This window comes from Chaetodon auriga, chromosome 5 (genome assembly GCF_051107435.1).
Source record: "Chaetodon auriga isolate fChaAug3 chromosome 5, fChaAug3.hap1, whole genome shotgun sequence".
Classification (NCBI taxonomy): Eukaryota; Metazoa; Chordata; class Actinopteri; order Chaetodontiformes; family Chaetodontidae; genus Chaetodon; species Chaetodon auriga.
In genome coordinates, this window is record NC_135078.1 from 28,631,919 (window position 1) to 28,644,592 (window position 12,674).

General features: G+C 45.6%; 3 protein-coding genes across 3 annotated transcripts; 2 read left to right on the top strand and 1 right to left on the bottom strand.

Annotated features, from left to right (window-relative positions):
- The first annotated feature begins 1,641 nt into the window (after positions 1-1,641).
- atp5meb (ATP synthase membrane subunit eb) lies at positions 1,642-3,497 on the top strand. Its single transcript, XM_076731202.1, has 4 exons — positions 1,642-1,773; positions 2,671-2,725; positions 2,997-3,095; positions 3,204-3,497. The coding sequence occupies exons 1-4, from the start codon at positions 1,738-1,740 to the stop codon at positions 3,227-3,229; spliced, it is 216 nt and encodes a 71-aa protein (XP_076587317.1). The 5' UTR covers positions 1,642-1,737; the 3' UTR covers positions 3,230-3,497.
- Positions 3,498-5,309: 1,812 nt separating this feature from the next.
- Positions 5,310-7,177, top strand: LOC143321073 (purpurin-like). The gene is made up of 6 exons (XM_076731201.1): positions 5,310-5,411; positions 5,551-5,665; positions 6,319-6,455; positions 6,549-6,661; positions 6,742-6,954; positions 7,059-7,177. The coding sequence occupies exons 2-6, from the start codon at positions 5,552-5,554 to the stop codon at positions 7,067-7,069; spliced, it is 588 nt and encodes a 195-aa protein (XP_076587316.1). The 5' UTR covers positions 5,310-5,411; position 5,551; the 3' UTR covers positions 7,070-7,177.
- idua (alpha-L-iduronidase) lies at positions 7,178-12,364 on the bottom strand. The gene is made up of 14 exons (XM_076731199.1): positions 12,001-12,364; positions 11,517-11,657; positions 11,344-11,426; positions 11,155-11,262; positions 10,925-11,020; positions 10,506-10,708; positions 10,008-10,187; positions 9,308-9,524; positions 8,924-9,133; positions 8,714-8,835; positions 8,413-8,538; positions 8,205-8,281; positions 7,871-7,971; positions 7,178-7,775 (listed from the first exon to the last, which is right to left on the bottom strand). The coding sequence occupies exons 1-14, from the start codon at positions 12,162-12,164 to the stop codon at positions 7,675-7,677; spliced, it is 1,929 nt and encodes a 642-aa protein (XP_076587314.1). The 5' UTR covers positions 12,165-12,364; the 3' UTR covers positions 7,178-7,674.
- Positions 12,365-12,674: the final 310 nt, after the last annotated feature.

The window sequence follows — 12,674 nt, forward strand, 5'->3', positions numbered from 1 at the left end:
GCTCATTCTCAGTGATCATGGTTCCTCTTGTTTAAATCCATCATAACATTCAAACGACAAACATGCTGCATTAAATATGTCGGGAAGAATTTGGGGGAAATATGTGAAATATCTCCATTTGATATCGTTGTGCAGATGCTCAAATATGGGGTTTGAAAATTTCTCTCAATGAAAGCATCTCGTGGCTTCAGTGAAGTTGGAACAAGCTTAAAGGATATTCTCACATCTGATACTGTCATCTGAAGGGGGAAGATGTTTTTGTACCTTAAAATCAAATTTAAATATATGAAAATGTATTTTTGCTCAGTGAGTTTTGAAGGCAGTTCTCCTCCACCCACAGTGAAAATGCTGATATTGATATTATCAACATCCGTGTGTCTGGGTGAAGACGTTTTGTTTTATCGTCACAGCAGCTCTGATCTTTTTGTTTATCTGCAGTTTAGACAGCTTCACCAGGAATCAGCAGATCTGAAAAACAGATATTAGTTTCTTTCTAACTTTTGCAAAGTTTTCTGCAAGGCCTCGCAAAGTGCGCTGAACCTGCTTTTCATGTGTTTGCGATGTTCAGCAGCTTCGCCTGCGGTCTGATTTCCCTGCTGTGCGTGAAACAAGGTCACATGATGCAGTCTGACACTCTGCTTTCAATAAACGCTGTGCTGCTCAGGAAACTGTTGTCACTGACTGAAGAGGACACCTGTCACACGTGTCACAGACCGGTTCACCTGCGTTTATCTCTACTGACCTCTTCTGGATAAACTGTGGTATTGCAAAAACACTTTTTCTTGGTGAGTAAAAAAACATTTTAGTTCACTAATAGAAAAAATCCCAACATGAAACTGAAGTATTCAGCATGTTTTACCTGCTGGTGATTTAAACAGACATGATGAGCACTAAGAGGCAGATGCATAAAAACAGCACAGTGGTGCTCATGCACTGGCTGGTTTACAGTATTTTGTCCAAACCCATGTCAAAGAGGGAGGATAAAAATCAGCTGTCAGTGAACAATTGTCAGTATAATTCAATACTGATCAACAACACAGCAGTGTCCAGAGTGGCAGCTTTAACATTAAGTGAATGTGATCCTCTAAAGGTAAGATTTTTCTAGGCTCTAATATTAGTTCATGTTCCATTAAGGCATAGCTAATAAACTGGAGTGTGTGAGGTTAAGAATAGTCTGCTGCAGAGCTTTGCATTCATCTGCTGTCCCACCACACTGGTTTTATTAATGACATGAGACGTGTGGATGTAGAGTTATGTTTGTGGCTGTAGTGTTTATGATGGAGGCAGAGCATACAGTGATATGATACTGTATGGATGGAGAACATGGTTCTAATTAGATAAATGGAAGACCTAATCTAAAATAAGATCATCAATGTTATATAAGTGTCTCTCAGAAAACATAAATATTTATTTCATTTCTCCATATTATTTCTCAATATATAACTAAGATATTTATAAGTATATCATAAGATATGGAGAGATAATTATTTGCAGATAATTAGGATTTGTAGCAACAAGAGAGATGTGAATTAGCCAAATTAATCTATAATCTACCTACTGATGAACAATCTATAAATGACCACCGAACGGGACAATTCAGTCCAGCAGGTGGCGGTAGTTCACCAGTGAGCGCATCGGCTGCAGTAAAGTGTCAGAGAAGAAGAATCTTCTCACAGTCCTCCGTGGTGGATAAGTGACCTCTGCTGCTAACGTTAGCTGTTAGCCTGCCGGACAACTATGGCTCCTCCAGTTGCAGTGTCGCCTTTGATTAAGGTTTGTGTTGCGTTACATACTGTGGAAGATGTTTACTCGTGTTTTACTGTAAAATGACCCTTCTAATCTATTTCACTTCGTTAGCTACACAGAGCACGCTATCCTGCTAACGGTTAGCTAGGACGCAAGCAAAGTAGCTAACAGCTAGTTGAGATGTTAGCTTGTAGCCACACCGAGGTCAGGTCAGTAACATTTAAAGTGGTTGTTCTGCGTCGAGTCTCAAAAATGCATCAGTTGAACGTTACTGTGTAGTTTAACTTGCATTGACTGAGCATTTTCCGTGACTTTGCTGACAGCTAAGACTGTCTTTGAAGCGGTCTCCATTCAAACGATGTAGCGCTGGCAGGTTGTTTATAAATAGAAAAAGTGCCCATGGACAACATGGACATTAATCCAGTAGAAGACATTTTATAGATAATATTGCTTCCTTTATCTCGACAGTAAACTATTAAATTCGGGTGTAACTCGTGTTTTAGAATTCATTTGTGGTGCTCGTCGTTTCGTTATGGTGTTGACAGTCTGTAATCAATCGATGGACACGCTGTGAAAGTACAGATTTAAATGAAACTGATCGATCCTGTCTTTGCCGAACTAAAGAGTTTTTCTTGCTCACTCTGGAAACGTGTCCATGCAGCTCTGTCACGTACAGTTTGCGCCCACGATGAACAGCTCGTTAAATTCACGCAGCTTTACACGGAGTTCAGTGGGTGTAGCAGCTGTGCTGAGGATGGATGTGTAGAACTTCTTCATCTGAAAGGCTCCTTGTTGTCACTCCTGATCTGAATCCAGTCGTCTTTGCCTCCTTCAGACATCCTGGTTGTCACCTCTATGACTGAGAATCTGTATAGACTTTGTAGACACAGTTTGCATTAACCTGCATCATTTTCTCCTTTACAGACAGCGAGATATTCAGCTCTGATCGCTGGCATCATCTACGGCAAAAGGAGATATGGTGAGTTGGTCATTGTTCAGTTTAAACCCACTTTAAAACCCTGAATCTAACAATGATTTAGGCTGCTGGAGCTTTACTCTCTAAGCATTATGTTTCAAACCTGATCTGTTTAGAAAAAAGCTCATGGGAAGTGCAGTCTTCATTCTGGGAAACAGTACCACTTTTGTCCACAAGGGGCGCCAAAATCAACACAAGAAGAAAGGTCCTAGCATTTGGAGGCATTTTTTAACCGTGATCAATGTTTCTTAAATGAACGCCTTCCTTTGCTCAGATCACCTGAAGCCCATTGCAGCTGAGGAGCGAAGGATCGAGGAGGAGGAGAAAAAGGCTCGTGAGGAGCAGGAGCGCATCGCCAAGCAGCTAGCAGAAGGTAAGTACCCTCATGTATTCAGTTTGCACGTCATGCATGCGTCTACATGCTCCACAGCTTGGAGGGAGTGGACACAATAATAGCAACACCTTTCCTCTGTCCTTGCAGCAAGTGAAGACACCATTCTGAAGTAACGCTGGCGAGCTCCCTGAGGATTTCCATGTGCAATTTCCAACCTCTCCTCCTTTTTCTGGAGTAACGACGGCAAAGTCAGGTCACAACCAGTCAGACACTCCCATGTTGTGGACGTGTTCACTGTTTTCTTGACTAATACAACACCTCTCTGGACCACACAGTGATTTTAAGTTAGTTACATGTTATGAAATAAGGCTCTTAACTCAGCACTGTTGTTGCATCGTAACTTATTTGTAATGAAGCAGTTCCATAAAAGCAAATGAACACGATCACTGGAGTCTTTGTCTCTGTTTACCTGCATGTGATCTGTGTTCTCCCTCAGTCTGTTCAGCTGTGACAGATGTTCTGTTAAAAGGATAATGAATCATTTTGCAGTCATCACATTAGAGCAGACGTTTTTCATTTGTTGCTGTAAAATCTTTTCTGATCACATGTACAATCAGATCTCCTTTATTTTGTCTGTAATCGTGTGAAACTTGCCATTAGAAACATTTCTTGTGTTGATCTTATTAAAAGACGAAGGTGTGAAAGTGTCATAAGAACAATTTCAAAGTCTCTCATTTAACGGAAAAGACGTCAAACTGTTTCTTCTTCATGTTCTAAATCAAACGTGTATTCAGGATGAAAAACACGAGTTTCAGACGGATCATTTGACACTGATTGCAAAAATATTAGCAATTATTCAGCTGATTATTTTCTAGATTCATTGTTTGGTCAATAAAATGTCAATAAATAACTCAAACAGCTGCTCAGTATCTTACTGTCAGCTGATTGTCTCATGGTTTAGTTATAAATAAGGTCCAAACTTGTCGATATGAAGGATTTCCAATGCTGATCAGTTTACAGAAGAGACACACAGGGTCTTTAAAATGTGTACGACCTGCTCACGTCCAGCAGGGGGCGTCCTCACGGGGCTGCTGAGTTCAACATGAACTCACCTGCAGTTAACTGAGTGTCTACAACAGGATCATTTACACAAAGCTTTTGTCTTCAGATGAGAGATGCAGAGTTAACTCTGTTGACGTGTCACAGGTCAGGCTGATGGCAGCGCTTACCTAATACCCTCAGCACGCGTTATTATTACGACAACAATGTCGAGGCCGACTAAAAATACAGCCGGACTTAAGTGGCATCTGCTGGTCTTTACTTAGCTTTCGCTGACTGAAGTTAACAGAAATACCTCCTCGGGCTGCTGAGAGGAGGCAGCAGATGACTGAGATTAGTCTGTTTACAGCATGTTGAGTTATGAAGTGCACCACAGAACACATGATGCTGCAGGACTTCCTGTAACACCTCAGCTGTTTCTTATATGACACGTTTCGTCCTGGATTACAGGTGGAAGCTCTGGCAGCATTTAGATGACAGAACGTTACTTAACCAGCAGCCGGGAACAGCTGAGCCTCTGCTGACATAACATGACTTCATCACGCGCTCCACGCCATTTCAGAATGTCAGATGTGCCTCATTCGTGCTTCCTTTTCACAGCTTTTATCCTCAAACTTTGTGGATCTTTGTTTTCTCTGCAGTGATGAAGAAGAAAACCAGTCTCTCTCCTCCTGAACAGAGCCAAAGAAAACAAATCCAAGAACTAATCAAACTGGGTCCGTTTCCTGGTTATGGAGGCTGGTTGTGAACGCAGTGGAGTATAAAAACTGAGTATAACAGTACAGTTTGTTCTCAGCGACAGAAGACATTTTATCTGAAGATGGATCTGGATTCATGTTCTCTATGTAGAGAAAACAAACCCCAAAATAAAATAAACCCATCTTTCATGCCACCCTCCGTCACATGATGGCCTCAGCAGGTATCAGCAGGTCTTCAGATCTACACTCTGTTGTAGGTCTTCATGAAACCTCAGTGCCTGAAATACTCAGTGCCGTGTGACTCGAGGCTCAGGCTGCCTCTTTTTGAGCATCTGTTGTTATGTGCCTCATTATAGAACCTGCAAACAATTACATAAAGCCCACACACTGCTGAATGCGAGGGTTCATCAGCTTACAGCCGGGGATTTTGGTAACTGGATTAGCGGTAGATTTAAACTCTGCATTTAGGCTCAAGAAGTGAAAATAATCAGTGAGCCCGTCTGTGCGTCGGGTATAAAAGGCTCGCCGGAAGCTTCCAGCACAGCTCAGACACTGCGGCGACTCTGAAACCTTCCTGCAGACTCATTCTACACTCCAGGTAAGGAGCTGTTGTGTTTGGGGGGTCCAGCTGAATGAAGAGCTCTTCTTCTTTAGTCGTCTGTGCTGAGAGCTGAACCCTTTATTCCAGGAGAATCAGCAGGATTCAGCTCTAAAGCAGCTCCACTTGTTTTCTCTAGAATGGACTTCCAAATGTTGGCCCTGGTGCTGCTGGTCCTGGCCTGCGTGGAGCACAGCCTGGCCTCCTGCGTGGTGGACAGCTTCACCGTCAAAGAGGACTTCGACCCCACAAGGGTGAGTAAAGACACGTGTCTCTTACAGAAGAATCAGGAGAGCCCAATTCAGAACAACTAAAATTAGCTTTAAGTATTCAACTCAGTCGAGTGTTATATTATTCAAAGTTAGTGTTGCTTTAATAAGCCTGATAGCACTGACAGCAACACTACGAGGTTCAGGACACCTGGTGAGCTCCAACAGGTGAGCAGGTTGGCATACCCAGTCTGATTCTGACTCCAGTGGTTACAGACACTTTGACTTCAGCACTGATGATGATTTCATGGCTTGCCTATAATTATTATTATTATTATTATTAAGTAGGAACATGGATTGTCATTGAGTTAAAACGAACATCCTCCAAGTAGAGTAGAACATCATCAGCATACAGTGTAATACAGTGCTGTGTGATGAATACTAGGGGGTGGCTGTGGCTCAGGAGGTTCGATCACGCCTTGGCAGCCCACATGCTGAAGTATCCTTAGGCAAGATACTGAACCCCAAAACTGCCCCCGATGCTGTCGGGGGGGCATCAGTGTGTGAATTCATATGCACGTCGCTTTGGATAAAAGTGTCTGCTAAATGACTAATTGTAATTGTAACTGAACTACAATCACACACACACACACACACACACACACCTCTGACGCTCCTCTCTGTGGTTCTGCCGGCAGTATGCAGGGAAGTGGTACGCTCTGCAGAAGAAGGATCCTGAGGGTTTGTTCCTGCAGGACAACATCTCAGCTGAATACACTGTTGGAGATGACGGTTCCATGGTCGCCTCCTCCAGGGGCAGAGTCACTCTCTTTGGGTGGGTGTTTGTCAGTCATCTGAATGTGAAATCTTTGAATCGCTGAAGGTTTCAGTCCTGTTTACTGATGTTTTTTCTCTACCTGACCTCCAGGTTCTGGGTCGTGTGTGCCGACATGGCGGCTCAGTACTCGGTGCCCGACCCCGTCACCCCCGGCAAGATGTTCATGAACTACCAGGGACTGGCCAGCTACCTGTCCAGCGGCGGTAAGCCTCCTCACCTGTCCACACGTCTCGGGGTCTCTCTCAAACAGCTGAGGTTAACGTCTTCCTCTCTTCTCTTCCAGGTGACAACTACTGGGTCATCGACACCGACTACGACAACTACGCCATCACCTACGCCTGCCGCACCCTGAAGGACGACGGAAGCTGCGAGGACGGCTACGCCCTGGTCTTCTCACGCAACCCCCGAGGCCTCCCCCCCGCCATCCAGAGAATCGTCCGCCAAAAGCAGGAGGAGATCTGCATGGCCGGAGAGTTCCAGCCCGTGCTGCAGTCTGGTATGAACTCATCAGTGGTAGAACTCATTAAAAACTCACTCTGAGGTCTCGTGTTTATCTCTGGATCTTATCTGACACTTGCTCCTCTTCCTCCTCTATAACAGGAGCTTGTTAAGCTGCTCCTCAGCTGAAGTCTGTCGAATCGTCACATCAGCGTCATCAAACCAGACGATCATCTCACCCAAAAAGAAGACCCGTCAATAATCCTGTTATTGATTTGTCCCAGCGTCAACGGAGAGAATCATCAGATGAAACCAATTCAACGCCCGAATGTAAAAAATGTAATTAACACTGCCACGATGAAAATGTTTGTCCAAACTGAATCCAGTGAAACGTGGAGAGAACATCTGTACACTGTTGTCACACTGATGGGAAACATCTGCACTGAGGAATCATTCTGTGTTGGTGACAATAAATTTTCTAAAGAAACCTGCTGAGTGTGTGAGAAACTTTACTCTTAAAACTCAGTCAGAGAACGATCTGAGACACGCTGAGTATGAAAAACATTAACAGATTACAGAGGACTGTTAATGGATCCGTTAGATTACAGTTGGTGTAACAGTGATCAGCTGATCACTAACGGATAAGATGGATTTGACTTTTCTTGAACGGGCTGACGGTTATTAATCCACTGTTTTCAGCCATATTCTTCAGTTCTATGAGTAAGCAGCACATTGATCTCTATCAAATGTATTTACACCGTGTGAAACACTACCAGGTCTACTGCTCCTCTGAGTATCTCTCCGGCACTGAGTAGGACCCGGGTCGTCCCCAGTAGTCCACAGCTCGGACTCTGTACAGCCCTCCGACCTGCTGGTCCACTGCAGAACACAACACGGTTCATGGTGTTATTACTGAGACATAATTCAGTTCTGCTGCTCACTGCCATCACTGAACGGTCCTTAAAGGTTCTTACCTGGTGAGTAAACATAGGAAGTAAAGATGGTGTCCTGAGTGTTAACTCTGCTGAACTGCTGGTGGTCGGAGGAGAATTCCACCTCATATGTCTTAATGCATCTGCAAATACAAAGAAATCCATGAATGAAGGCTTTGCTGCTCCTGACGAGACGATCTCTGTGACACTGCCGTCGTGGTCGTATCACATGTTCACCGTTAAATCTGCTGTGCTGCTGCACTCGATTCAAGCAGTTCCACATAAGAGACGCTCTTAAACAAGCAGATCTGTACCCGCGTTTACATCCACTTTAAGAAACAGATGCAGGAATAAAAAAATAATCACGTGCACCTACTTGGAACCAACGCAGTGGTCTGACCAGACAATCAGGACTTGGCCTTTGGTGATCCCGATGAAGCGTAATCCATTGACCTGATCAACAGTCAAATACAGAACACAGACAGCACAAGTCAACTGATGACTGACTGTGGAGGATCAATAAAACCTCTGAGGAGCTTCAAGGACTGTGAGGTTCATGCAAACCAGGGGAACCAGGGACTGACCTGGTCCGGTTCGGCTTTGGGCCGAGCGCAAACATGGACAAGGAGGACCGAAGGCAGCGACAGCTTGACCTTCAGAGTCAGAGTGTCCCCTGCAGGAACCTCCCAGGGTCCATCGACACGAGGGTCCTGACACAAGGACAGACCATCAGAGGCTCAGAGCGTTTAAAGAGACAGAAGAGCCCAAAGCAAATCAATAGAGACCAACACAGGGATTACAGCTGCACTGAACAATCCACCCATCCACCATGTTTCCAGTGAAAACCTCATCGTGTGGTACAGGTCTCTCAGGAATGCGGTCTACCTGCACACTCCGGAGTCGTCTGAACTGCTGGGCGGTGGGGAAGGCGGGGCTGCCCATGCTCTGCCACAGCTCGTACGGGTTTGTCACGTTGTTGTCCATGTAGTACGAGACGTACACGAGACCTGGACAGCGAGCAGGCAGGTCACAGACTGACATGACGCAGACACTCAGAGACAAAGACCTGCTGGAACTGGATCTAGTTCAGAGTACCCGTTCGTGCAGCCAGTCCCGTCAGTGAGACGGAGGCGTCGTCGGCGCTGGTGGAGGTGCTGTTGTCGTCGCTGTTGTAGACCAGCACTGCCGCCTGCCAGCCGTCTGCACCGCCCCGTACAACAGGCTCGTGGCTGCTGGCGAGTACTCCCACCGTGCTGTTGTTGGTTCCTGCTGAGTTTGAAACCCGAGCCAGGACCTGGGTCTCTCCTGAAGGACAATCACACACAGGACGAGAGGAGCTTTAAAACTGGACTGGGACAGATGGGACAGCAGCATCCTGGAAGCTTTGCTTCTACATGAGGCCACTTTAAGAAACATGACTTAAATCCCTGACACAGTTCCACTGAGGCCCACGTGAACCCTGGAGGGTCCCTGAGTCACCTAGCAGAGCCAGCAGGCCCATGACGGTGAGGACGGGCTTCCTGATCAGCTGCACGTGCGGCGGCCGGGTGTTGTTGACCTGGAAGCGGGCGGTCAGCGTGCGCTGGGTGAAGGGGTGTGGGTGGTAGCTGAGGAAGGCGTTGTCGTTGCTCAGCAGGGTGTAGTTGATGGTGCTGTTGGGGTCTGCCAGCAGCAGGTCCTGGTGCTGGTTTATCACCTGTTGGAGGACAGAGGACTGGTTGGTGGAGATGTATAAAACTGGTGCTAAGCTAACATGCTAACATGTTACATCACAGCACTCTAAGGCCAAAGCACAGCAAAGACAAACTGTATATACACAGAATACTGTGCAAGGCACTGGTTCCCAACGTGGGGTTCCTGACCCCACTAGAGGTCTCCAAAGCTTCACTGGGGGGGTCAAGAGCCCTCTTGGTTATGAGATTGTCATCAGTTCAGTCAGTGACAGAAAAGGCGTCCTTTAAGGAAAAGACTGGGAGCCACTGGGTTAACTGGGGGAACTAACTGGGATAAGATGAACAGGTCGAGGAAGTCAGCGTCATCTATAATGAGCGAGAAGCTTCAGCCAATAAAAAACTTCAGTCACTCCTTCAGAAAACATCATCAGCGACTCCAGATCCATTCAATAATCAATCAGTTCATCAACAAACATGGCCAGAAGTCGAGCACAGCTTCCGCTCACCTTCACCACCATGGCGGCGTAGGTCACGTCGGCCCTCCACTCCTGAGGCCTGGACCAGCCCACCAGCGGATCCGCCTCGTCGTTGTACACGGGGAGGCTGCGGAACGACGGGAAACGCTGCTGGATCTCCGCCACCGTCTGGATCTCCTGCTGGAGGATCGGCCAGGAGCCGCCTCCTCCCTGAGGGACGGAGAATAAATATGGAAAAACAAAGTTGTTTATCTCAGCCGATTGTTTTGACGGGACTTCAGCGACTTCACCTCCTGAAAGTGAAGATGTCGACGAAGAACGAAGAAGACAAACCAAATATTTTCAGTCTTTCTGTGAAACTTTTCATGACTGTTAGTTCTGCTTCAATAGACTTTTAAAGATCAATACTAGTAATTAGATACAGATATTTGAACATTTTCATGCCACGGTTGTGACGAAACTGTAGATTTAGTGATTTTGCTTTGTTGTCGGCGCTCTGGCAGCTGCATCAGCTCCAGAACAGCTCACCTTCTTGTGCAGGGCGATGTAGTCGATCCTGACGCCCGTCTCTCCGGTGAAGAAGTTGGTGCCGTTGAAGCAGTGCTGCAGCATGGCCCAGCAGTAAGGTGAGTGTGGGGGGGAGTGACAGGAGTCACCCGGACCCCCGAACCTCAGGAGGCCGCTGGCAGCGCGCAGACCCTCCGAACAGGCGTCGTAGTAGTTCAGAAACCCTGAATGAAAGTTTCATCATCACAGACATCACGACGTCTGGTTTTTAGACCAGTTTCAGCTGAACGCAGGTTTCAAATCAGCATTTCTCTTATTTTAAACGACAACCAGCAGTAACAATATAAACACAGAAAACTGATGGGAACAAACATCTGGCGACTATTTCGCCTCAAAGATCGACTGATGACTTAAAAACATCAGGCGGGATGTTTCTGTACCTTGAATCGACACGCTGACGTTGTCAAAGTCATGGTTGTTGGGCTCGTTCCACGTTTCAAAGTTCCACTGAGAAACACTTCCCAGGCCGAACCTGTCTGTCAATCAAAGACGACCCAATCACAGCAGACACAGTGCGGATCAATGAGTGTTTCTGTGAGGACGTTAACCCGACAGGAAGCACTTTAAACGACTGTTCAGGCAGCTGCTGTGTGGTTTCCTGCTCACTCACCGATGTACCTCTTGGCTATGAGATAAACCAGATTTCTCCACTCCATCACTTGTGACTTGTCCTCAAAGTCAGTGAAGTAGTTCGAGACGCTGCCCATCAGCTCAAAACCTGAAAACCAGAAGAGCAGCAGTTAATCACTCTTCATATACTCACAACACCATCACCAGAGTCAGACATCAGCGAGCACACCTGGTCTGAGTCCATTAATCCACAGGAGTTCTATCAGCTGGTCCAGTTTAGTGAAGTTGTACTGAGGTCGTCCTCCAACATCTCTACAAGAAGATCAGAGAAACCAGCCGACAGTCGAATGTATGAGGTCTTCAAACTGGATGAATCTTTCTGTGTATCTCTATCTGACTTACTGTGCAGTGACCAGCTCCAGCATCCAGTGAATCCGGACCTGCTGGATCCCTCCATGGGGGACTGAGCCCACGTAGGCCAGGTTTAGCTGCTGGTCGACGCTCAGGTCAAACTGGTGGGCCTGGGTGTGAGGCAGCGGGGGGCTGAACACAAAGAGAAAAGAGTCAGCTGTGTGCATTTAGAGATTAATGCAGCAGCCTGTTTGTGGACTTTAAACAACACGGTGTCCCAGTAAGACTTCGGACTGAGACGTGTGAGACTACACCAATCTCAACGAAAAAAACAGACATTTTTTAAATGTCTTGGCTTTGATAGAGATGTTCAGTTGGGGAAACATTTTTTCATATCCTGTTTTAGTCACAGAGGTCTTCTGGTAAATTCGGCTTGAAAATAAACTCACATGTATTTCTCAGTTCCATTAAAATCTAAACTTGTCACCATTTCGCTGGAACAATGACGAATAAACACTTTTCATACTGGACCCACCAGAAACCAGTGCTCCTCCAGAAGTGTTTCAGATCTCCTACTGGTCTGCTCACATCAGCTGTGATGGCATACGAAGCTGCTGAAGTTTCCATCATGTTGAGCAGAAACGCAAAGACAGAAAAACTTTCCCACTTCATGTCTGCGGCCACGCATCGCAACTTCATGCGTCAATTTAAAACAAAAAGGCTAAAAAACACGATGAGAAATGAATCCTGAGGTCTCAAACTCACCCTCACATGTCTAACACACTGGATGTGAACACATGAAACACAGACCATCAACAGAAATCACTTAAACAAGACTAAAACACGATCAAACACATTTCCGCTCCAGCAGCCGCGGTCAGCTGAGCGCGATGACGTATAAAGTGTGCGACATTGTTGTTGTAGTCTTTTCGGGAAGGGGAGATTTTCTAATTAATTAACAAAAGATAATATACAGGTAAAGTATCAGCTCTTAATAAACAATTGTAGATGAAACAGATAAAAAAAAATCTAATCTAAAACACCAAACAGCGAAATCAGGTAAAACAAATGTTTTCATGAATAATCAAAAGTTTATTGCATGTTTTTTATATTCGATAGGCTGAAGGATTTGACGAAAAATTAGGGAGACATTAACAAAAATTTGTTTGTGAATAAAGATTTCACAATGGAAGACCAGACAGTGTTGGT